The 26189-nt window shown below is 35.5% G+C and overlaps 2 protein-coding genes across 2 annotated transcripts; both read right to left on the bottom strand.

Moving 5' to 3' along the window:
• Positions 1–1671: 1671 nt before the first annotated feature.
• On the bottom strand, positions 1672–15071 carry LOC142335415 (uncharacterized). The gene is made up of 4 exons (XM_075383894.1): positions 14628–15071; positions 14004–14154; positions 11444–12034; positions 1672–1984 (listed from the first exon to the last, which is right to left on the bottom strand). The coding sequence occupies exons 1-4, from the start codon at positions 14667–14669 to the stop codon at positions 1782–1784; spliced, it is 987 nt and encodes a 328-aa protein (XP_075240009.1). The 5' UTR covers positions 14670–15071; the 3' UTR covers positions 1672–1781.
• Positions 15072–18801: 3730 nt separating this feature from the next.
• Positions 18802–25589, bottom strand: LOC142335414 (uncharacterized). The gene is made up of 4 exons (XM_075383893.1): positions 25157–25589; positions 20094–20860; positions 19335–19767; positions 18802–19047 (listed from the first exon to the last, which is right to left on the bottom strand). The coding sequence occupies exons 1-4, from the start codon at positions 25314–25316 to the stop codon at positions 18917–18919; spliced, it is 1491 nt and encodes a 496-aa protein (XP_075240008.1). The 5' UTR covers positions 25317–25589; the 3' UTR covers positions 18802–18916.
• Between the last annotated feature and the right edge of the window lie 600 nt (positions 25590–26189).

Genomic DNA, 26189 nt, shown 5'->3' with positions numbered 1-26189 from the left:
AGAGTGGTGAAATGAGAAACAAAAAAGGTAAGTGCCCCTATCGCCAATCTGCTTACTGATTTTAAAATTAAAATCCCTGTTCAGCTGAAGCTGCAAATCACTTGGAGTGCATATATAATTAAAAAGATTGAACTCGTATTGGCGCATGAGGTGAAAAAAATTATCTAATTAGTGCGTAATTGTGACATAGTTAGGGCATTATGTTTCAAAAAAATATATAACGGCAATATTATGCAAAGAATATCAATACGGTGTTTCGATACATGGATAAGTTAATTTTACCATCTGTGAACCACTAGTATAACTGAAGGGAAATTCAGACTCATTTTGTTCCTTAAGTACACACAATGTTACTCTTGAGAAAAATAAAATCTTAACAAATAACGAACTGCATGTGTATAAACTTTTTGCGAAAAGTTTTGGATAACATCAATGAAAAAAATGCACAGTGATACACATCTCTTTTGTGCCCATGAATATCGTTCAAACCATTCGACCAGAAGATCAAAAAAGGTTCTTACAAACTCAAAGTGTGAACAAAAACTTCACAGTATTCACTTAGATACAGAGATGCCAAACTATTTAATCTCAATGGAAAGCAATAGACTATTACTTAATTTTGCCCAACCCTCTGAATTCTCGGATACAAATTATGTGCATATAATTAAGGAGAACTTCATTTTATTGAACAATCAGTTAACGAACACTGTTTTCGCATAATTGATTCCCGCGTTTTTTTTACTTTATTTATAATCATTAAAACATATCACACAAATGCTTCAAAATGCTGTAGGTAGGGCCTCCTGATGGGGCACAAAAATGTTGACAAAACTGAAAAATCCCATGACTTTGGTGAGAAATTTTGCTTTTACCTTTTTCTTACAATTTTTGTCTAACAAAAAATTGTTTTTTTTTTTTTATTATGTTGATTTTTTAATTCGAAATGGCGTCTCGTGACACGTCAGTGCTCAGTGATCCATTTGGATCAGTCAACTCCCCTCTCTGAGTTTATCATAGTTTTTTATATAGCCAAAGATAACTTGAAGCTTTCTGATGTTATGTTGAATTATAGATTTGATACATTTTTACACATTGGAATTACCTCTCTCTAAACCCACAAACGTAACAAATTGCTTTTGAACAGCATGCTGGGCAGATTAATTCATACAGGTGTAGCCGAGACATCTTCACAGGTTTAGAGGAGGGGTTCAAAAACCTGTGACATCCAACATGTTCGTCCCTGCCTGAATCAATACGCCATATCGGTTCGCTCAGAATCTGTTTTATTTCCGACAGACATCGACTTAATTTCGCGTTTTCAGACCGACTGAATTTCTGAATGCCATCAATTTAGATCACAGAATATATTAGAACTCAGGCGTTAAGAAGTCACTAGAACGGTCAAGTGAACATTCTACATTAAAAAGATATACGTTTATAATAACTACTTCGAATTTCGTTCGAGAGCAATGAATAAAGCCCCCAGATGACCAAATTTTGAGAAATTGTCACCCTAGAAAGCTACTACGAGAGAAATTGCCGATGAAAATATTGCATGATGAACATGCTCTCTGTTATATTATCTAGAGGTTCCAATGATGTCATTCTCACAATAGACCATTCAATGATACCATACCAACACACGCGAAGATTGAAGAATCAAAAAAGGCATCACTGTACATAGTTTCTTTAATTAGCTTTTAACACAAAGATCATACAGTATAACTAAGCAAACTAACAAAATTAACTGCGATACAAAACTGAAACTGGTGAATTAAATACTAAAATTTGATACAAAGTTTTTGTGACAGCATTTTGGGTAATTGCAATTGAGTGAAGGCGTCAACGGATCGTCTGTCTTTTGGAGGTAACAGAGAGAGAAGACGAAGTCTGCAGAGACTGAGCAGAGAGGGCACCTCATACTGAAGGTCTCTTAAATATGTGTAGATAGACAATACTTCACTCGCAGTATGTCCTCCCAAATCTAAAATTGTTCTCAGTATCAACACATGCATTTTTGAAGTTGGTTTAAATCATGAATTGCCTCCCTCCAATTTCCAAAAATATCATGCTCATCAAGTTTGTAGTTCATGTTAAACCGTTTAAAAAAGTCCGCAACATTAAATAAATAGAAATAGAGCTTATGGGATATAAGGCGGAAGCTCGATTTGGCTAAACAAAACTTGCAGCCATTGAGCAAAAAATTTTTTAACAAACTTTGTTTACTAAACTTAGGCAAAAACGATTAACACATATGAAAACGGTTTTTCAAAATTCACGCTACGACATCACGTAATTTGGTGTTCCAAACAACTGATCTAACATAAATATTAACTTCATAAAAAATTAAGCCTGCAAGATCCATTAAATTTTCAAATAATGCATTATCATTTCTCAAAACCCAGGAAATATCCGGAAAAGATTTTGGCGATTACAGGGGAAATAGTAGAGGTGAAAAAAGCAGCCCGCAGATTAACCGAATAGCTGAGAAAGACTTTCACTTGCATGCCATAAAATACATGAAAAAGATACAGAAAATAATTCCAAAAATATTGGCTCCGCCATATTCAGAGGGGTGTAGTCGAGGGTGCCAAACTTTTTGAGGGTGCCAATACGTCCAACAATGAAGAAGTCAAACCAGCAATCTGCGTATGGTGGTCAATTTTATTAAACACTTAAACACTCAGAGAAATCGCGTCTGCCAGAACTTAAAATGAGAAATCAAAAACTTCAACATGAAGAGTGAAATGGTTGGAAACCCAAAACGGAAAAAAACGTCGAAAAAACACATTGCTGGACTCAAAACGTTGTAACTTCCCTAACAAAAATGTACTAATAACCAAAGCCACCAAATTTGTCACTAACAAAAAAATTATTCCTTAACAAGGTTAATTAGGAATTTTTAAAACTTAAACACTCGAAAAACATACAGAAATGATTTCAAAAAATATCGGCTCCGCCATAGTCAGAAGGGGTGTATTCAAGAAAAGTTTTTGAGAAGGCCAGAACTTCCAACAAGTAAAAGGTCAAACCAACAATCTGCGTATCGCGGTCAGATCCAGTAACCACTCAGAGAAACCACCTCCGTCAGAAATAAATGTGAGAAAAAAAAACAAACAAATCAAGAGTAAAAGGTTGAAAATGGAAAACGAACAAAACGTCATACAACGAAATGAAAAACATTTTCGGAAGAATCCCAAAAGCGACTCAAAATGTAGGAACTTCCAAAAACGAATTAACAGCCAAAACCTCCAGCTTTAGTCACTAATAAAGCAATTATTCCTTACGAGGGTCAACTAAAAAATTTGTAACTTAAACGCTTATCATAACCAAAAAATTTAAAATATGATATCACTTGAGCACCAGGCATTAAAAACTAACTTCCAAAAAAACTATTAAAATTCAGATCAAAAATGGATCTAACAACAAAATTTTGACAGACAACTCATTGAAATCTTAAAATCGTAAAAATTCAAATTACAATAAACGGCAAATAATGGTCCGGCAAATAATTCATCTACAATATTTTGTCTCAAATATTCTTATATAATTTTTTTTTTGTTTTGGCATCGAGTGTTCGAAATAAAAATTCTTACCTGCTATTGGATATCGTCGCTAAAATTAATTCTAACAATTGCATAATTTAAATATCACGAAAAACGGATTAGACTCGGGGGAAATGGGATATTAAGCTCTACGGTACATAGGCTACATACGGTCATCACTCATAATCAGTATTATTTAGGCAGCCGACTTATTTCCTGAGTGGCAATAATTCAAATGACTGAATTCAAAGTCAAGCGTGGAAAAGTCACTAAAAAAGTCAGAACGAAACAGTTCAGTAAGAAATATCAGTCAATTGAATCAGTCAAAAATAAAATTAAAAACCAGTAACTGCAGCATTGTAAGTTCAGTAAAATTCAATCAAAATCAAGCAGCAAATATAACCGACTAACGTCGGGCGAATTGCTCTCAAACGAACGGTGAGAGGTTGCCTTCGTCAGTAGCTAGCTACGGTTTAGAAAGGCCAGCTTTAGAATAATTGAACGGGTGTTCAGTGAGCTCAGCGTGGGGGATGCACTGGGAAGGGTAATTGATGACGCAACGATGGGGGGGGCTTTGGATGCACGGGGCCCACGTCCTCGCGGCCTGAACATTGTGCAGGATTGGGGATTGGGGGATGAGTGAGACTAGTGAGCTAGTCCCATGGGCGCCACCTGTTACAGTGTTCTTGAGCACGCAAAGTCAAGGGTCAGACGCGAAAATCTGTCGAGCAAAACATTGCATAAATAAGACCACAGGAATGATATAATTGCTACAAATTTCGTTTGGGAGCAATTAAAAGATTCGAATCCGCGCTAATTGACAATCGCAATTTAAAAACGGAACAATTAGCCACATTTGACGCAAGAGAATTAAATTATCCAAAACACACAACTAAAGTCCTTGGCAGTGCCTAAAGAGGGGCGATCAATGCATAACTTGTCAAAGGTATGTTGCCAAATACGCTGCATAAAAAAACCGGTCAAGGATCATAACCTAAAGAAATTATTGAAAAGCGAAATATTGAGAAATATGAGCCAGTTTGGCAAGTGAAACGCGTTATAAGCCTCTCAAGATCACTGTATAACGCATTTCATAGGCTTACATATCAGTGCAGCCTCGAATAAAAACATTTCTAACAAAAAATCGAGAACTGGACAAAAACGGCCTAAAACGGTTATCTACATGCGTAAACTAGCCATGCTCTGACCTCATCGCAGTGCATGAACATAAAATTTCTCCAGTTCAGAAATAATTAGCGCACATGGCAAATTTACTCACTCTTGCTTTTAGGTCGAAACGCCGTCTGATCGAAATGGTACTTCCGTAAAAAGAAAACTTCAAAAAACTAAAATTAATATTCGCCTTGTAAGAACGAAGATCAACATAATGTAGCAACACTCAGCTTGCAGCTTCGGCGCTCAAAAAACTTCATTGTTTTATTCATACTAGTTTAGAGCTATTAGGCGCGGAAAACGTCAATAATGGTTGGCATAATGGTGTGATTGAACTAAACTGAAATACTACAAATGCTCGACATATTTTTGTATGTTTTAAAAAATTGTCTCTGTAAGATAAAATCATATAAAGATAACTGACAGGGATAAATGAAGACTTGACAGCGTCAAGTGGACTCTTGGGTACAATTCAAGTCATTTTTTGTTCCTACCACAAAAATTAAATTGCAGCCTAATGGCTAAAAAAATTGGCTTTTTAATCTATAGGCAACGATTTTATACGGGCATACAATCGAGAAGATCTTATGGCTTAAAAACTTCTCACTGGCGAGGAGTTGGAAACCGCGACCTCTCGGGTGAGAGGCATTCATCTCTAAGCGTGACTGACATTAACCTCTAAGCTACACGCACTACCTAGAGTCATTGCTCACACTCGGTTTTATTTTAGCAAAAGATTCATTCTCTGAATGCCGGCAATTCAAATGACTAAAAGAGTATAATCATGCGTGAAATGGCAATTCTATTAGTCAAGTCCAAAGAAACTTCCAAAAAAAAACAGCCGAGCAAGACACACGTTTACAATAATTGAATCGAATATTGCTCGCGAGAAAATAACCAAAACAGAGCAAATCAATGCATGAATTACCAAAGAGACGTTACCATAGACACTAATTAATTACAAACATTCCGCTCAAAAGATCCAAAAATCAAAATCAATTTAAAAATCCAAGAAATGATGTAAAATAGAAAAATATGAGAAACCTTGCTCACAAGTTAATTTTTCTCATCTTTGCTTTTAAGTCAAAATGCCGGCTGGAGAAATAGTACTTCCGGTTTCAAAAAGTCAACAAATCCAATACTTCTTTTCGAGTCGTAAAAAAAAATCAGTGGTGAAGGCCTATAATAGCTGACTATCTCAGCTTTGGGTAAATAACCATTCCTCAAAAAAGGAGGTTTAGTACATGAACAATTTTGATGTTGTCAATTTCTTATCGTCGTTTTTTTATTCAGTAGTGTTAAAGTAGTGATAGTTTTATTGTCTCACAATCATTATTCTGTCTTAAATTTAACTTCAAAAGATTATTGCACATTATGAAATATTTGGTTTAGAACTTCATGTGGTGTTCAAACATTTCAGGCAATCCTGTGTTATCTCAGTGTTCAGTTTCAGGTGTCTAACAAATCGGCTATACATCATTTCAAAAAATAATAAAATCTTTTAAATATCAGAAATAGCTTCGCCTAACTCAATCCCGCTAAAATTATGATGAAAAGTATTTACTCTCCAAACGATTAATTGCACACCACCGAAAATACCTCAGTCTCTAATTCTTGTTCCGAGCCACGTTGCAGCGGGAAGACCTAATTGCACAGAGAACATTTTCGTTCAATGGACTTTGGCACGTAAAAAAAACTGAGGACCGCAGAAAGTCATTTTAAATTCGTTCACGGTCAATGTTGTTTTCATTCTCAAGCTTCTTTGTGCAAACTTTTGTTTACATTGTCGATCTGTCCGGTGTTACCTCTTCATTAGCAGAGTTAATGGGCCAAAAATTTTGAGCAGAGAATGGAGTAAACGAGTAAAATGGAGCACTTATTGACTTTCTTCATACACTGTTTCCAAACACTTTTATTAAAGCGTCACAAGCGGGTCATACTTTTTGTCAAGTTGTTGTATAGACAGAACTGCGAGGATAAAAAAAACGTTTTCGCCGTTTAGGTACTTTCAGGGTACCTGGAGTAATTAAGTAAATAAGAGACAAGAAGTCACTAATATTCGTTTTTACCAAAACGGAACCAATAATGGCTCAAATTGATTTATACATGGCTCACTTTACAGCTCTTTTAAAAAAGTTTGTAGTCAAAAATATTTTTCTGTATCACTGTTAGCTATAAGGTTTCCAAACAGTATCAAAAGAAAGAGAAAAATGAAGCAATTATGACTTGTTAAGAAGTAGCTATTTCTGACCACTTTTCATTAGTCGGACTAGCCATTCATCCTTTTTCTGTGAAGATCTAATAAAGAGCAAGCATTGAACTCAAATTTTGACTCAAATAAGGTTATATACGGCTTACTTGAAAAACCGGCATTTATTCTTTACCGTCATATAAAGCTGAGTTCCTTTGAGTGAATATAAATATCACTCGTAGTGAAAACCGTCAACTTTCGTTTTACAGTCCAAAAATTTATGTTAAGTGTAACGATTTTGAAGGCTTGAACTGATAGCAACAATCATAAAACAAGAATGACTGCAAAACATTTAAGCTCTAGATTACATGAATATAAATTTCATTGCAAAAAACGTCCAGGAACACTTTTAATTTGTCCAAAATATATAGGCCATTTTTTTTGCAAAAGTTCATTTGTGTTTGATGGTTCGATAAGTCAACTAAAAGTAGCTCAAAATAAGTTATATATAGGTCATTTTAAAGCTCTACAATTCTTCTTCTTGACACGGGATGCAAAAATTAGAGTCATTTTGTGGGATCCATTTGCGGGTGAGCTACCCGAAAAAAAAGTTGGCCGTAAACAATGTTTCCGGCCTCAAAATTGTTATAAAAAAGGGCTGTAAATTTAACGTTTTGGCTGTTCGGAAGCGGTGGTCGTTTATCAAAGAAGCTTATTGTTTATCAATTGTACAAATGAAGCCCATAACCCCTAATTTTTCCAAAAATTGTCAGCTCGCATTAAACAAAAATCCAGCCAATTTTAATGAGAATTATATTTTTGAAAACCTCAACATAAATATAACCTATAGCAAGTTGAAAGAATATTAGCCTAGTCGCACGGGAACAAATTCAATTTTGCACAAAAATCCAAAAACAACAAAATTTTTTTAAACAAATGCAAATCACGGGGCACAAGTTCCTCAAAACTTCAAAAAACGCCAGTTATTGTCCTAACTGGCTCTTATTAGTAACGACAATCTCAACGAAAATTTAAGTAAGTATGCCAACTTCCACTACTTGATGTTTCTACCTCTCATCCGGTATAAGGGCTAGATCGTATTATAACTTCGGAACATTGGGATTCAGATAGAAGTGACGTTTTCTGGGGGAACTGATATTATGTTAGACATATGGCTGTAAAGCTCCATTTAAAAAACATAGCCGGCAGATTGCCGGAAAATAGCCGCGATAGACGCTTGTGGCCTTCCATGAATTGAAACAACTAAAGGAATAAGATAGACAGGTCGACCAGCAGTCCTTTAAGACATCTAGACCTTTCGGGTCAATTCGGACTGTCATTTTTATGACACATACGGTCTTTAAGGAAAAAAAAACCCTGGAGCTTTTTCAAAATTGATATTCGAAATCAAAAACTCAAGACTAATAATCAAGTATTACGGCATAGAAGTTTGGCACTACTTATATGCACACTATTAACTAGTAAATGTTCATAAAATTTAAAGTTCCATAAGTGAGTTCAGAAGTCATTTTTTGAGTGAGGTAAGTCACGCAATTGACATAAAAGCAGAAATGACATCACGTACACGAAGTTTAACTGCAAAGCAGTAGAAGTCACTGAAGTCATTGAAAAAGTCAATTCCAAGAAGTCAGGTCGTAAGAATCATCGGATCTATTCTGTTTCGCCCCCCCCCCAGTGCTTTTTATGACCCCCAGTTACAAATTATATGTTGTTATATAGCACGTTACTATGTAAGAAAATAGCACGTGCGCCTGTGGGCGTAAAAAATATAAGCTCACTAAGCTGGGGGGCCGAAACAGAATAGATCCCTATCATCGATGGAGACGACGACGAATTAAAAAAAACACGATGCCCCCAATAATAGCCGCTATCGCTTCGCGGCTATTAAAAAGAACAAGGAGCCAAACCTAAACTCGATCCACTCCATAGAAGTGGAGAAATCAGCAAACAAAAATTGGTTTTGACGGAACATATGAACTCGGCTTTTTTGCCACATTTAAGGCACTTCTCATGCTAATTTCTCCATAAATTGGTACCGCTGCTCTCCTCTCAGGGAAAAAAATCAACAACATTTCTAGTTAGATTGAGAAAAACGCTCCCACCAAAACCGCCCCAAAAATCCCCCCATCCTGAATTTTGGTTGCCATATCTCGTTCAATCTCTAGAAAAACAGTAGGGTTAACTTCTCTAACAATTGTAAGCAGATCCAAGATACTTTCAGAAAGAAATTTAGGTTGACAAAAACTTATCCCTTACCAAAAGGGCAACTGTGATAGGATTCCGACCCATGTTGTTTCGGAAAGACCACAATGCTCAGAGTTACTTTTTTTGTGCAAAGGAAATGGCACGTAAAAGACTTTGGAACGTGATTGCAGAAAGTCCTGCATTTCGCGAGGGAATGTTGTAGTTCAAAAATTTGTGAATTATCATTATTTCAAATCCGTTCACCTTGAATGTCATTTTTATTTAACTCACACTTCTTTTTGCAACTTTTTGTTTAAATTGTCCATCATTGCGGTGTTTCCCCTTAATCAGCAGAGGCCAAAAATTTGAACAGATAAAAAACTCAATTTCTCAACTTCAATTTCAACTCTCTTTGATAATATGCTCTCTATTCTTTTGCAGCACGCTTCATGCGAGAGGAGGATTGTAGCTTGTTTTAACGGTGTCTATAGTTTCACATCGTGACTTCAACTTACATTATCAGAGCTTTTTATGCAACTTTCCATCGATTTCTATTGAAAACAAAATCACATTCTGCTCAGAAAGTCAAAGATGCAAAAGTGACTCAGAAAAGTCAAACTGCTCAAGCGAAAATTTGCATAAAACCCACGGTTCTACTAAGTGCTTCGAATTTTATTCGAAGCAAATAACAACTTTTGCATATTCAATTGTAGAACCATAAGGGCAACTCCATGAAAAACAACTTCTAAGAAAATAGCAGGAAAAAACAATTACCTATTTCAATTTATAGAAAAATTTGTCAAACAGCTAGCAAACACTCTAATGAACTTTGATAACCTAATTCTCAATGACTTAATGACCGGGCTTTATCGGATCATTGAGTGAAAGGATTTAAAAAGCATTCAGTTGAAACAGTGAGTGAGCTAAATCAGAAGTCAAACGTGAAAGTCGTGACTGATGTAAAACGAAAAACGTGATCAAAAGGCGAATTTAAAGAAAAACATAGCAGGACAAGTCCTGACGTACAATTCAAAGAATTTTCATTGACTAAACAAAAAACTAGATCAAGAACGAACTATGAATGGATTGGGACAACCATTTAGAAAAAAAATCAGATCAAGAAAATCGAAAAAACTGTAAAAATCAAAGTGAAATTGCAGCATGTGAACAAAAAAAACCACCAGCGAGAAAGCGAATTTTGCTCAAACACCGTTATCTCACTCTACTTTAAATTTAGAGCGAAAAAATTTCGCCGCAAAACCACTCGCTTTTTCGCTCCACTTCCTGTTTCGGCGTGACCAAAATCACTACTCCAATTTGACTTCAAAAATCATGACAATCTGTGAACAGATCTTAAAAAAAGACAGCGCCCCAATACAATTCAAATTCTTTGAATTGTAAAAAAAAACATAGCAGGATAAGTCCTGACTTACAATTCAAAGAATTTTCGTTGACTAAACAAAAAACTAGAGCTAGAACGGACTATGAGTGAATTGGGAAAACCATTTCTAAAAAATTTTAAAAAAACAGAAAATCAATGTAAGAATGCCGCATGTGAACAAAAAATCCATTATCCAGGAATGGAAATTTGGTTCAAACAAAAATCTAGGTCTGGAATGAACTATAAATGGATTAGAAAAACCATTTTAAAACAATCAGATCCAAAAAATCGAAAAGAACAGTAAAAAATCAAAGTGAAATTGACGCATGTGAACAAAAACCACTCCCGAGAAAGCAAATTTTTGTTCAAGCACAGTATTCTCACTCTAAAATTAGAGCAGAAAAATTTGAAAAATTTCACGCCGCAAAACCACTTTCTTTGAATTGTAAAAAAGGAGAGCACCTAAAAAATAGCCATTTGAGAGGCTGACGGCGGCTATTAAAAAATTATTAAGAATTATTGATCTATCAATGAACAAAAATTACCAAAGGAAGTAACATTTATGACACTAGCTTCCGCTAAGTTTATGTGACGCTATAAAAATAACATACTGCACAATTTTCAGCACATTGTCGGCCAAATTTTTTAATAAATTTTACAACATCCGATATTGCTCAATATGCGGGATCACCAAAAATTTGGATTATTAGATTATCACCAAAAAGTTAAAGAAATTTGGAAAAAAACGTAACCTCAAATCATCCAAGCATTCATTAATATTACTTTAAACAATTAAATTTAAAAAAAAATAAAATTAAATAGATTAATTTTTGGAATAACATGATGGCAGACAAATTACAAAGCTGCCCTATTACTGCTTGAAGCTCATTTGAAGAGGATAAATCATTACAAGATCACAGTTCAATCACAACTATGTCAAAAACTCACCGAAAAAGTCGTCCAAATTGAGCCCAGATAGTTCTCGTCTGTAGTTATAGCCAGCCTCCACTAAAACTTCAATGATCTCAAGGGAAGTTTTGGTCTTGATACAATGTTGAATGAGGCACTGGAATCGCAAATTGAGGACATCAGATGACAGAAATGATAAAAACACCTTTAGAGGAGTAATAGATTTTGTCAAAATCGCCGTTTCGATGGGACTACTTGTTTTCTCCGTGGAAAACTCGCTCCGTAAGCAGGAAGCACAAAGCGCCGTTTCTAAACTCTTCTCATCCCCAACAGCTTCACATAACAGCACAATAAGTTCCTGAGCTTTATCTCCCAAAGCGCACAAGTGAAATACATTGCAACAATTTGCATCTCGTACTAAAGGGTCAGCAAGATTGTCCAGCAAATCTTTCGCAATTTTCAAGTCGTTCAAGTGGACAGCGAGAAAGAGAGGCGTCTCGCCTCTCTCGTCGGCTAGTCGAGCATCACAACCTGCTCTGAGCAACAATCGCACCAGCTCCAAACTCGAGTTAAGCACTGCAAGGTGTAACAGAGAGGACCCATCTGGTTTCAGAACGGTTATGTCAGCGCCTTAAAATAAGGAATCCTTTCAAAACTATCAGAATGGAAAACTAATGTAATACCAATTCGATAATGAAGAAAACATAGCTGGCAGATCGCCAGAAAATAGCTGCCATAGCTTTGTTCAATCTGAACAACAGACCTAAAAAGAGATGTTATATTTTAATTCAGAGGCGGTATAACTTAATGCTGCGTTTAATAGCTGCTCTAAAATAACACCTTCAATCAGTTAGCACAATCAGTTACATACAATCAGTTGACCTTATCTCTTTATTATTGTCTTATTAGAAACATATTGGCAAAGTTAACAATATCCGAAACTGTTAAGCTTGAAAACGGACCGGGAGAAAATTCACGAGAAACAAATTCAAAAGTAAAAATTGGAATGCATAAGACAGAGGAGATAGTTTGATAAAACCCGAACTGCTTTTTTTAAAAAAAACTCTAATTTACCACCAGAATAGGATTACTTAATTTAAATTTTGTAAAACACAATCACCTTACGTTATAAACAGAGGACTGCAATGCAAGAAAAATTAAACGGACGTTGTTACATGCACTAATTGCAAAACAGTCCGCTCAAAAATAAAAAATAAAAAAAAATTCAAAAATTGACATTAAAAATTGAGAAATATGAGTTTACTTTCAACTTGAAACTCTATATTGAGGTCCCAAATTATTGTAGAAAAAATTTCAGAGGGTTAAATATTGAAGCAGCATGAAACAAAAACCAACTAATGTCGGAAGAATTGTGAGGCAAATTAATTCGGGGGCTGTAGCCTAGATAAATCTCTCTTTATGGGTGCAAAATAGTTAACGAACCATGGACCTCCCGATCCCTCACCAGGAGCAATGCCCACTCGGCTATCAGGTCCTTCTTGTTGCTATGCTGCAATCAATTTTATTTTAGCAACAAGCTTTATTTCGGAGTGAGAGCAATAGAGATCACTCAAAAATGAAGAACGAAAGCGTGAAAAAGTCACTTGCGAGGTCAAAGATTGTTCTAGAAGAAAAACTCGAGAAACGGTCAAGCAAACAATTTTCATAAAAAAGATCAACAAGTTTACAATAATTGCTACGAACTTCGTTCGAGGACAATTAATAGAAAATATGTTTCTACAAAAAGAAAAACGAGCAAAAAAATGAAGCCGGCTAAAAACGATTATCTTTATGACCCATTTTCTCAAGAACACTTTCCAAACCCGAAAAGTCAGTCATTTCACGTAGAGTAAAAGTCCCAAGAAAAAAAAGACCCAAGAAAACCAATACACAGCTTAGAGTCGTAAAAGACCGCAAAAAACCAAATTCCTCTTTTTATCGTACAGAAACCAAGATAAGGCCAACAGAAGTCTCAGCTATTGCGTTGCGGTTGTTAATAAATCGACTGCATTAAAACTGAAAAATTATTGTTGCTCGAAAATTCGAACATCTAGATTTCTAGTCTATAAACTTACCATTAGCTGAGGAGTTAAACATGGGCAATAAGTTCGTAATAGACAAATAAACCAGCTAAATCAATAAAAATGCAAAAAAAACTTTTAATTTCAAATCGAAGCGGATTAATATACAAAACATAACCCCATAATGTCGCAGGAATTGCTCTCAAACGACAAGCGTGTTCAATTGTGCCTTGCTTCAGTCGGGCAACGGTTATAATATCACTAAGCTGGCTAGAATTATGGCGTTAGAGCTTAGTATAAACTATCACTAAGATTCGAAATAAAGAACGTTGGTGCGTTGATTAGACTTTTAGTAGTAAAACTACTGCGCATTAAGATAGCGGATTAACTTCTGAATGAGAGCATTATTTAGATCACCCAAAAACAAAGAAGTTAAGCAGAGAAAGGACATACGAAAAGCCTAACATTCACACGAAAAATCGATTTCAGAGCCCAAATATTTGGTCCGAGCTTCATCGAAGAGCAATTCAATAACATACACTAAATGCTGAGGAAATCACAATTTGATTTTCACAAACCATGCTCGAGAAGAATCTGAACTAGAGTCACACTTCCTTGAACAATGGCCTGCTGGATGGGCCTAAGTCCGTGTCTGGCTATGATGTCTAGTAGTTCAGGAGTGGTTCGTAGTTCATGCTCCAGCCTCTGAGCATTGTTGCTCTTGATGATCTGAAACAAACAATTAATCCAGAGAGGCCTTGAAAATCATGCAAATACGTGTTTGCTGTTAACTTATTTTCCACAGTGATGTAAACAACAAAGAGCAAGACAATTTTGAGCTGAAAAACATATCCACTACTTCCCTTCAATTTCAACGTGAAATTTCGGACAACCATCTCATCTCTAAACTGACAAACAATCAGTTAGTTTATAGATAGCAACACCTCAAATTGATACTTTACAAAACTGATCAGAAAGACTGTTTCCCTTTTTCCTCTTCCCCCTCCAGGTACAATTGAGCTGAGTTCAATTTATCGTGAGATATATTGTCTGATCTGAATTAGTTTTGGGCTATCGGAAAAAGAATTAACGAACCCGCCCACATGAATAGAATTTTAGTCACATTAGGAAAACAGTTAATAAAAAAGACTACATTGTGAATAATATTTGCTGCAAGCTCAATATGTGTTTTACACCCTCACCTGTCGTATAGTTTCTGAGTTCTGATATTTTCGTAGATACATGACAGCCCAATCATCTTAGTGGTGAACGATGCTGCATGTTACTCTGAAATCTTTCATCACATTGCTCAAATATTGGCTCAATTAACTAAAGATAGACCCAAACGACACGTTCCAAGATTCTTTCCTCTCCATCGCGTGGATGTGACCTTAGATATTTGAAATTTTGCAAACGTGTAAAGCTTTTTTTAATATGATATCTTGTCTCGTCTGCTATTACGCTTTACAAAATGTCAACACTATAATAACGTCCACGTACAGCTTCTAAGAAAAATATCAAACAACATTTATTTTAAGTTCGAATCAGTTATCAAACTAAAAGTCTTAACACCTTCAGTCGTTTCAACGTTTAAAAGACAATTTTTATACCTTTAATACAAAGCTTTTAAGAGGTCAAATTAGTCCCAACTGTCAATCGGATTTTCTTCCGAAAATGTCCTCAAAAAGTGTTTTTGTAACTATTGTAAACTGTTTTTGTAAACTTTTAGTCAAATACAAAGTATATGCTGGCCATTCTAGTATCGCTAACTCTTTTCTCCTCATGTTTTTGTATTCGCAGGCTTTTTCTTCCAAACTCCTCAATAATTAAAAACCTAAAGCGTTTAGATTGTTTTGTCATCTGAGAAGCATAATTAAACCTCACTCAGAAACAGTGGTCCGTTGTCTCAACACATTTTACACAGTTTCTTTCTAGAAATTTTGCTCTATTGCGTCAAAAAACTCAAACACTCATCACTGGAGATCCAGCCTCATCAAGCGTGAAAACAACATTCTGCTAGAATGAGAGAAATTCAAACAATATCATCATTGCAGATTCATCCTTTATCATATGAGTTAACAAAAAGTTCCGCTCGAATGAGAAACTCTTCTTGAGCACATTAATTAACAAATTCGATCAAAGCACAGCCTATTCTTTAAATTGACTTTTTCGCTAAATTTTTGGACGCAATTCTACATTTTACGTTGAATCGCCTAACTGTGCTTTTAGAGCTAACCCCGTAGCAGGGAAAAGTTGTGCTAACTCTGTGAGTGGAAATAAAGCTGGAAAGAGTCGAAATCAGGCTGTGCATAGCTTTGCGCTATGGTTGTATGACTGCGCACAGACACGAGTAGGTTTACGTCATATGTCACATGCGCTCATAAAATCTGAGTACTCTTCTACTACAAACAGTTCCATCTTTCGTTAGCAGCATCCGTTTATAAAATCGTACTTGCACGAAATTCACTTATTATTCAACTCTGAATTCCAAAATCTATCAATGATAGGGTGCTTGAACAAACATAGCCGGCAAATAGCCGGAAAATAGCCGCCGTTGACCCACTCAACGCACATTGGGATTGAAACAGAAAACGAAAAAAAACTAAGAGATAGAAATTGACAGAATTATTCTAAGTGACAAAGTATTCTCATTTGTTGTGCAAATTGTGCTTATTCGGTTAGATTCAAAAACTATACTTAATTCAGCTTCTAAACTGAACACTATTAGGCATCATAATACTAATGCCAGCTAGCAATTGCTTTAATAAACTTTGATCATCTAATGCACTATGACTTAATGACTGGGCTTTATCGGTTTATCCCATTTCTTTTAATTTTGCTCTTTTGAGATTAACCGTATTCACTACATTGCTTAATTCAATGCGTGAAAACCCATTCAGTTAAAACAGTGAGTGAGGTAAGTCATAAGTCAGGCCTGAAAATCTTGACTAATCTAAAACAAAAACGCGATGAAAACAGAAAGCAAATTTTATAAAGCGCTACCAAAACATTGTCGTGAGAGGCTGACGGCAACTAATAAAAATCACAGTCGGATCAACGCAAGTGAAAAAAAACCACAAGCGAGAAAACGATTTGTTGTTCAAACACATTTTTCTGACTATTTTAAAATTAGAGCAAAAAAAATCACGCCGCAAAACTACTCACTTTTTCGCTCCATTTTCCTGTTTCGGCGTGAACAAAATCACAACTCCAATTGGACCTCATAATTAATGAAAATATGTGAACAGCTCGCACCCCAATACAATTCAAACTCTTTGAATTGTAAAAAATAGCCGAAAGATCGGGTAACGACCCGGAGTACAAAACTGACTAACCTAACAATTACAATGAACCTCTTGATTAAGCGAAACAACTTGAAACAATAACAGGCAAATTAGCAATGTAAAATAAACTGACAAACATAACCGACTGACGTCGGGCAAATTGCTCTCAAACGACCGGCAAGCGGTTGACTTTGTCAGTAGCTAGTCAGGGTATATCGAGGCTAGCTTCAGCCTAATTGAAGGGGCGTGAGGTGAGCGAAGCGGGGGGCTGATGGGGTGAGGCAAGTGGGAGGGCAAATTTTAGCTGCACGGCGCCCTTGCGGCTTGAAATATGTGCAGGGCTGCGGATGGGTGACGTGAGAGGAGCTGATGTGGTGGAGGGGTTGTGGGGTCAACCTGCAAGAACTCCAAGAACCGCCCTTCACACCAAAAGTATTAAACAGTTTCTGTGAATCGCAGACTTGGAGACTAGTGAGCTGAAAGGCTCTAAGAGCACTTAAAGCTCGCTGGGCCCTACCCGTTTATCCTGTTTTGTGGACTAAAAGTCAAACTGGTCAGACAAATTGCATTAAAAAGACCGACAGGACTAATATAATTGCTATAAACTTTGCTTGAGAGCAATCAACAATAACTGAAAAAAAACCTGATGAAAACTTCGTTACTAATTGCGGCTCCAAAACAAATAGCGGTAAAAACCTTTCGACAGAGTTAGTTCTCACTAAAAGACAGAAAGAGTAACACAAATGATCAGAGAAAACTGAGGAAAGGAAAAAGAAATGCAGAAAAAATTATTCACAAAATGATAAAATGATATTTCCCCTCAAATAACTGGCAACTAAACTGTATCGCTGCTTCTGTACAGGCATTTAACCACCCAACACCTGGTAAACTCCAAAAAAGCAAAGAACAAGAAAAAAGACGCCGAAAAAAACAAGAAATATGTATTATCTATCCCAGTGAAAGTGCCCTCTCTGACCTTCAATAGCACCTTTTAGGAGAAAAACCTGTAAAAACTACAACTTCAAGATTGAACAAGTAAAACTTGAGCGACAAGCTAATAATGAGCAAAAACATTCAAACTAAAAAAGACAAAAATCTGTAAAATTGCTTAAAATTAGTCGTTTACTTATCGTTTAAAAAAAGGCGCAAAATCAGAAAGAATTATATCGCCAGCCAACCGAAACCATTAAAACAGCTAGTTTCAACGACGGAACTCCCCACATGCTAGAAAAATTCGAAGAAAACAAAAACTGCTTAAAAAAGCTTAAAACATGGCAAAATGTAAAAAAAAATAGCTCAAGAATGAATCTAAAACATCATTATTTGATTCAGATGGTCAAAAAGCATTCAAACGCAAGATTCCTAGATTGGGTAAACGATACAGCCGTCTTTGACCGACAAATTGGAGTTTAAACTAAAAAACTGCTTTGAAAATACTGCACGTGATCAAAAACATTTGCTCGCTTAACAAATTGTTTTTTCACTTTTCTCGCTCTCTCTGTCTTTCTCTGTCCAAAAATAGCATGATCAGAAAACCACTATCTCTTCTCTCCACTCTTCACGAAATGGACTTGAACACTTTAATTTCACGCATTTCACTTCCTGTTTCAAATACACTCCAAAAAATTACCGATCAAAGACGCTCATCCAATACTCCTCTTCGAGTCGTAAAAGGAGAGCGCCTGAATAATAGCCGTTGGGAGGCTGCGAGTGCTATTTAAAATCCTCCTCACATCTGAACGTGAAAAGGTTAAGTTGTGAACTGATTTCCTTTATTAAAGTACTATATTTAAAAATTTTGCAAACAATGTCAAATCGGACAAGAAAAGGGTAAACAGGACCCACTTTCGTGCAGTTAAAAGAACAACACACGGTTAGTCTTGATAAGCATTTCGATATTATTGGATTACATCTACTGAAGAATTAATGCAGGTCCCCTACAGAAGTCCGGCATCGGAAACATGAAGGCAACTTTCGCAACTTTCGCTGTCTAATGCGTTAGATAACTTTTTGCAGGTATTTTTTGTTTGATTGGCTTGCAAAATGTTTTTTAGAGACGACGTTGTGCAGGGTCAAATAGTAGCTACTAAAGTTCTTCGAGAAGTAAAATCACTCGTAAATTTCAATCAATTATTTCAAAGAGAAGTAATGTAATTAAGCTAAGCAACATCATATTAGATTAAAACAACGAACGGAAAACAATGTAATCATAGTTTCAAAACCATATTATTGCGCTTGTTGTAAAGACACTTCTTCGACACTCCCATGAGAAATGGAAGGTTGTTGTCATAAGACTGTGCCACATCAGTCAAGGGCAGCCTCAGGTCTCTCAAGGAGTCTGAAACAGTCAACAGTGCGTAACATTGTGAGAATATCAATTGAGCATATATCTAGCTCATTTGAAGCCTACAAGATGACTTTGTGATGTCACTGCAATTTCAAACTTAGACGTGGAGATGCTGGAAGCAAATCGCACAAAATTTACACAGAATACCGATTCACAAAAATCAATTACAGCATTTTTTTTAAAAATTAGATTGATAGCTTCTTATTATCATCAATGTGCGATACAAATCGACAGGTTCGCTAGATCCTAAAATTTTGATAAACTACCCATTTACTCACCCCTCCATTTGCGCTGAATTAAGGGCTTCACGTCCCTGTGGTAATCGATCTGCTTTGAGCTACATTTGGACAGTCCAGAACTCTTCAGAACCTCAAACTTGCCCGAAATGAAGTTCCATTTGATCACAAATGACGACTTGAACGAGCATCCGGTGTTTCGATCCATAAAAACAACAGGTGTTTTAAATATTACGATATGAGACTGAGGACAAACTGTCAAAATAATAGTCGTGTAATCGGCAAGCATCAGTTCAAGATTGTGTTCCTTCTGCACTGCATACAGTTTGTGAGTCAAAATTGACTCCACCATTTCCTCAATTCCAATGCTCACTTCAGTTACCTGCACGTGCCCACATTTTGAATCTTCAGACTGTGTTCGAGCTTCCCTCAACTCACCTCCTTCTATAAAGTCCACTATAAGAGAGCTGACAGTCTGAAAAAAGACAGAGAGTGAGAGTTGAGGCTAAAGATGATCTGTATGCAAAATCCTCTTACATTGAACGCAATACGGCACATAATTGCACCTCAGTGAAATTGATTTCATAGGCAAAAAGTTTCAGCAAGGGCATATCGCAGATTTTGTAAAGTCTTAGAACAAAAATTGGTCATAAGAATTTATCAACCTAGAATTGGAAAGCGCTTCTTGTTTTCTCTGATCATAAAAAAATAACAAAATTGAAATAGGCTGATTTCAACCCGATTGAATCACAAGAAATATAGTAAGGATTCTCAACATCTAAAGAACAAGAAATAATGTACCTGATCAGATTCGGATGCGCCGAGAGTTCTCGTGTAGCAAAAGTTTGGATGTCTCGCATCATTTCTCAGCGGAAAACAATCCAAACAGTTCAAAAACCTCGCTTTGTCCAGACGCATAGTAGATCTGTACACACAGCTAACGTCTAGTGATTCAGATTTAATGGTTCCACAGCAAAAACTTCTGCCGTTCTCTTCTCTGACAGCTGTGCTTGAATTCTGGAATTCTTCGTCATCATTTGCGGCATCAAAAATAAATGCAATAAACTTCACACTAAAGCCATTTGTATAAACGAGCCCATCATTAATAACACAAAAATCTCTATAAAATATTGGCAGCATGAATGAGCTCTGAGTGGGTACCGAAATTGAGACCCTCCAATCATGTCGGTCACATTTTGAGTTCGTTTTAACAGCTCGTAAGGAAGGATTCGGCAAAACATCTATCAAGGATTCATACTCAACATCTTCAGTGGTGGAAATCCCAGCATTTATGTGAACTGACAAACTGGAGCTGCGGTCAATACCATGGACGATGATTTTACTGACGTCATTTGGCCAACAGTGAATCCAAATCACAACTTTTGATGACAAATTTTGGCCATTAAACAGGGGACACATCTTGGCAACTTTGATACTGACACGATTCTCACCCGACAACCGTTCGACCAGCCACCAATACAATGAATATGAGTACATGTCAAATATTTCATCATTTTGTACCAGCCGTGCCGTGTATGAAATCAAAAAATCACCATCTGGCGTGAACCCTGAAAAGATAGAGTTTTACCGCACACTCACCAAAGATCAAACTAACGAGGCAGCTGGTGAAAGTTCGTACGTAGCAGAGATCAGGCTTGTCAAAAATATTATTTGCTATTTCAGAATTGTTTTCTACGATCATCCTAAACTAAATAGAAGCAGTTACAATTTAAAGGAAGCATTGGGTACCTTGCTCTTTTTATATAAATAATGTTAAAATTGATAACCCTCAACTATAATTCCGATAAATGGCTCTTAAGTGAAAAATGAAAATCAACAATTAAACAAGAACAATCCGGAAGCTGAAAATTAGATTAACTCCGTCAAATAGCCCACAATAACAAAAACGCCCACTTCGGATCATGAACTGCGTAAATTCATTCACTTTGGAAACATTCACTTCTTTGGAAACATTCACATTCTCTTCATTTGAAAATAAAGTCGGTCTCTCGGAATCAAAAGCAAACGAAGTAACAGCAAAAGTCTGGACCTTAAAAATCTCAATAAATATGTTCATCGAAAGGAAAAACTGTCAAACACTTGAGAGACAGTTTGTAGATTAGACAAAAAATGCAGATAGTTAAGTAAAAAAGATGATCAACAAAGATAACTAAACTTATCTTTTGAAAATTTTTGCACTGATTTTTTAATACCATTAAATCCACATTCGTTCACATCTTTTTGGTTTTAAAATGATTAGCGTTCTCAAACAAGAAAAAAAACTTTTAAATTCAGTCAGAGATGGAATAGAAATCAGAAAAAAAATGTGAATTTAGTTTATATTCAAAACTTTAAATTTTTTTATTTAAATTTAACAAATACTTAACTCCGCTAAATCTTAAGTACCTCAAATAAATTCTATTCATTAAAAATTGAACAAATCAAATGATAATTTTTAAATCTAGCAAAATCAAAAAAAGTGGAGTTGAGAAAAAATTAAACAAAATTTCAATATTGCTAATTTAGGAAAGTTGTAAAATGGAGCTCAAGAAAATCAGAACTTTTCCAATAAAACCACTTCACCATTCACCTGTGTCTTTTTCCTTTTCAAATTTACTCTAGAAAGATAAAGTGTCTCTCCCCCTTTTACAAACTCTTGAAATACAGCAAATTTTAAAACAAATTAAACTTTCACACTAGGAACCAAAAAATGGCCTGTCTTTCTTCGCTGCGACGCGAAAGAAAAATCGAAAAATAGACTAATAAAAAGCTAGCCTCGCATAAACATTTCACCATTTTTCGATGAAAAGTTGAAAAAAAATTAACAGGTGCACAAAATTTTCCAATCAACAGGTGCACAAAATTTTCCAACACTGCAGCAGCAACACTTGGCAAGGATCCCCCCTTCACCCCCGAATAAGTTTCAACTCCTATTATTTGACCCCGATTTAAGTTCTAAATAATGAAAAAAATATTCACGGTCACCCTTCAAATCATGAAAATCTGTCTCCTCAAGCGTTTTTCAGCAGCTTTGCTCAACCTCACACTTTGAACATAATTAAATTCTATGAGAGCTGTTGAAAGGCTTAATGACCTATCGCTTGAACAGTTTTTGAACCCGCTCAAGCTCGATTGTTCTAGCTAAAAAGTCAAAGCGGTCAACCCGAAATTTCGCATAACAAAAAAACATACGTTTCCAATATTTCCTTCGTTCGAGAGCAATAGAAACAAAAATCAACTCGATAATAACGCTTTGAAATCCTTGTACACTTCAGAACAACTCGAACAACACCGATAAAATTTTTACATTACTTATCAAATAGCTGTTCTAGCATGCCAACCTTTGGCAACTATTTTCCACGGAAAAGTGTTTCAATTAGCCGAAGCCTTATTTGGCAAATTTTGTTATTAATTACTCAATTATAAACCAAACTTATAAAGAGCCATGACGTTTTAATCTGCAATTAGTAATCCGGGGGACTTTTATGCCCTCATTGTTCCGTTCCACTTAAGTGGGGGGAGGGGAACTATATAAGCAAATGGGTTTTGTTGTCCAGTCAATCTTGGCCAATCAATAATATAATCATTGTAGAGAGTTGTGAGTGGTATCATAAGAAAATCGTAGAAAATCCAGCGTAGAAAATCGAAATAATTTTTTTTTGATTTTCGTTTTATAGAGGGAGTTATGGAGGTTTAAAGTTTTGTGAATAGGACACGATAATGCGTTTGTTTTCATTCACATTTTCCGTATTTTTGAACAAACTCTTGTCGATTTTACTAAAATATGTTACAATTGTAACGTTAGTGGGATTGATTTTCTCTTTGAAGACATAGGAGGTTTGCTGAAATGTTCGATCAGAGTTTATTGTCTAGAATTTAAGCACTATTTATCTTATTTCTCTCAATTTTGGGGTATTCTTAGTAAAAACAGGCGGAAACCCATTTCCTATGAGGTATAATTTAATGCCTGTAACGGTTTTATATTTAACTATCGGTTTCTTTGTTTTGATAAGAGTTTTCTTTTTTTTCATTTTGTTTCCTTGTCGAATTACCAACGTATTGACAGGTCCAAATGAAGAAAAGCACAGTTCGGAAAATGCACAGTATTGAAAAAAGGCAAATCTGAATATGTTAATTGTTTTGGTTGAACAGTTTATGCTTTTGCGCTGAGACACAGTTCTGTAGCAAAATTTAGTGGATTTTATTCAAAGTTTGTCCTTCTTTTTGTTGTTGTTTGACATAAAACTGATAATTATATGTCTCAATTGCCTCTTCATAACGTATAAGTGAACCTATTTAAAGATTTCAGTTTGGAGCTATTTGCTTCAATGACATTCAAATTAACTTTTTAAAAAAGGTTTTAAACTTTCTCCTTTTTGCTTGCTCGCATTTTCGTCACGTGTAACTCAACCTACCAATTGAGAACTCTCAAATACTTTTGTGATTCAAACATTTTTCTCTGTTGGTTATATGTTTTGATGGCTTCGACCATTTAAATTCAATAAAATTTCTATACTGTTCAATTTTTGGGTTTCTTTTTGTTGTAACTTTTCCGTAGTCCTCTAAAAGGAAATACCCACTGATGTTCAGATGACAAGCAAGTGATGACTTGCAGAAAACATCTAAATATAGTGCCTTGAACACTGGTGTCGTAAAATTGTTTGTGAAGTTTTAGCTTCTGCCTGTATTTGTAGTCTCGTCATTTAGTCTCATTAATATTAGGCCCAACTGGCTACCTAAGTTAATGCATCTTAATCCATCTCTTTGTTGAAATCTTAAGTCTTATGACTTTTAAAACATTTGTTTTCAAAAACATTTGGATTTTTCAGTTTCGCCATTTTGAATTTTTTTCAATCGTTTTATAGCTTAGTCTCTGTAAAGACAGATCACAGCCCGTTTCCACTGAGTTTTAATTCAATCTTCATACCGGTTTAAATTTCAACCACTTGGTTCTCGGTTTTGTTTCTACTGTTACTACGAGATTTCATTTAAAAAAATGTTTGATATTTGTATATATTTGTACATTTCAAAGGATTTTTGTTTTCTTTTTCATTTATAACATTTATAGTAGGTTCCATTGTCATTGAAATACTGCGCAATTAATGCTCTTAGTGACAAGTTTATGGTTTTAACGGCTTCACTGCCATTTCGCGCAAAGTTGAATTGAACTTTTTAATTTTGCAGTTATTTACCCTCTTTTGTGGTCGTATGACGTACACTAGATAATGACAGGTCTTAATTGCTTTCTAAAGAGATACAAATGAAACTTTAAGTGATCTCAATTACTATCTAATGATAATAATCTCTTTGAAACTAAATACTTTCAAAAATAGAACTTATTTTTGAACTTCGCACCTTTTGCTCTTTTTGTCAACCTGTTACCCAGTCGATTGAAGACATTGAATAGGTTAATTTGTTTTGTTTAGGTATTATCTGATACGAGTTTTCAATGATTTTTAATATAGACATCGAGTTGTGGTCGTAATTAATGTTTGTTATTTATTTTTATGGTGGTCTTTTCTAGTAGTCCTACTAACAACAAGTTTCATCGGCCCTCTAACGTGACATTATTCCATTTTTTGTTTATTGAACGATATGTATCTTTCTGAAAGTGTTCTATCTCATCATTTGGTAGCCAATTATTAAGTCAAGAATGTGGATGAGCGGGGTCGGAACATTATGTGTGTACGCACATTACCGAGCTTCCTTGTTTACCAATTATTTTTTTTTCATTTGCGCATGTCAATTTGGCTTGCGGGTGAAGTGCGAGTACATTTGCCCGCTTAAAACAGCAATTTGCCAATTAATGACTAGCGGCTTATTTGGTACTTAATCCTGTTAAGATCGCCAGCTGTAAAACTGACCCAAAAATATCTGTCCCTTTAACTGCTCTGGATCTGCTACACATTGGTTGAGAGAAAATTGATGCCAAATACTGACTCCATCTCTCTGGAGCAACTCATGCGTGATGCTCTTTCCATAATAACGCCTTGTTTTTAGCAGGTCAAGTATTTTCATCTGCATTTATTTTACAAATAACTGCAGGTTATTTTAAGTCCATAATTCAGCCATTTGAATCTGAAATAAGTTTCAGAGCATTATAAACCTCTGAAATTTTAGAACATTCCATACAATTTTTACATGTGATTGGGTGAGAAAGAAGAGGAAAAATTTTGTCCAAAGGAAAACAATTTGTGCTTTGGAAAGGTTCGCTCAAAGACCGATCATGATCATTTTCAAGAGCATAGACATACGTCTTCAAATTTACCAAAAAATGCTGTACATTCCTTTGAAGCGGAAAGTTCTTATTTTCTTACAAGAAAACATCGGCAACAATATACCTTTTCTAGTAATTGGGTCACCTGCTGCCATTTTGTTTGTTTGATATGTAACAAATGGTCATTAATAACAAACAAAATGGCAACAAGTCACCCAATTACTAGAAAAGGTCTTTTGTTGCGATATTTTCTTCAGAACTTGTAGATCTATCACTGTAAGTTCTATCATTGAATTCGTGTTTTTTCATTGTGCAAATTTGCAAAAATTAATGTTTCTAACTTTTTGAAATCTTGCCATTTCTTTTTTTAACGAAAACGCAATATTTCCAAAACACAAGCGTTCAAATACACTGGAATTTAATCAAAAACATACCCGGCAGATTGCCGGAAAATAGCCGCCGTTGATTCCAATAAGCATGACTGGGATTGAAATAACAGAAGATATTGAAAAAAAAAGATTTTCGTACAAAAACATTTTTTTAAGTCCGATTTATTTTGATGGCATTTCGTAGTTGAACATACTTCTATTTCTTAGAGAGAGGCTACAGGGGCTACTATCAATAACAATCAGCATTAGAGAGAGGTAACTAATACTTATAGGACCGACGTTCAAATAGCG

This window comes from Convolutriloba macropyga, chromosome 2 (genome assembly GCF_964194025.1).
Source record: "Convolutriloba macropyga chromosome 2, txConMacr16.3, whole genome shotgun sequence".
Taxonomy (NCBI): domain Eukaryota; kingdom Metazoa; phylum Xenacoelomorpha; order Acoela; family Convolutidae; genus Convolutriloba; species Convolutriloba macropyga.
Note: the sequence above shows the minus strand (reverse complement) of the source record. Positions and strands in the feature narration are given on the sequence as shown.

Excerpts from the sequence above, each read along its gene's own strand:
- LOC142335415 (XM_075383894.1), bottom strand. The coding sequence starts at position 14,669 with ATGTATCTACGAAAATATCAGAACTCAGAAACTATACGACAG. Across the intron at positions 14,155-14,627 it reads ACTCAGAAACTATACGACAG|ATCATCAAGAGCAACAATGC; the intron begins GTGAGGGTGTAA and ends TGTTTGTTTCAG. Across the intron at positions 12,035-14,003 it reads TCAGATTCTTCTCGAGCATG|GCGCTGACATAACCGTTCTG; the intron begins GTTTGTGAAAAT and ends CCTTATTTTAAG.
- LOC142335414 (XM_075383893.1), bottom strand. The coding sequence starts at position 25,316 with ATGCAGATGAAAATACTTGACCTGCTAAAAACAAGGCGTTATTATGGA. Across the intron at positions 19,768-20,093 it reads GCGCATCCGAATCTGATCAG|ACTGTCAGCTCTCTTATAGT; the intron begins GTACATTATTTC and ends GTCTTTTTTCAG. Across the intron at positions 19,048-19,334 it reads AATTCAGCGCAAATGGAGGG|ACTCCTTGAGAGACCTGAGG; the intron begins GTGAGTAAATGG and ends TGACTGTTTCAG.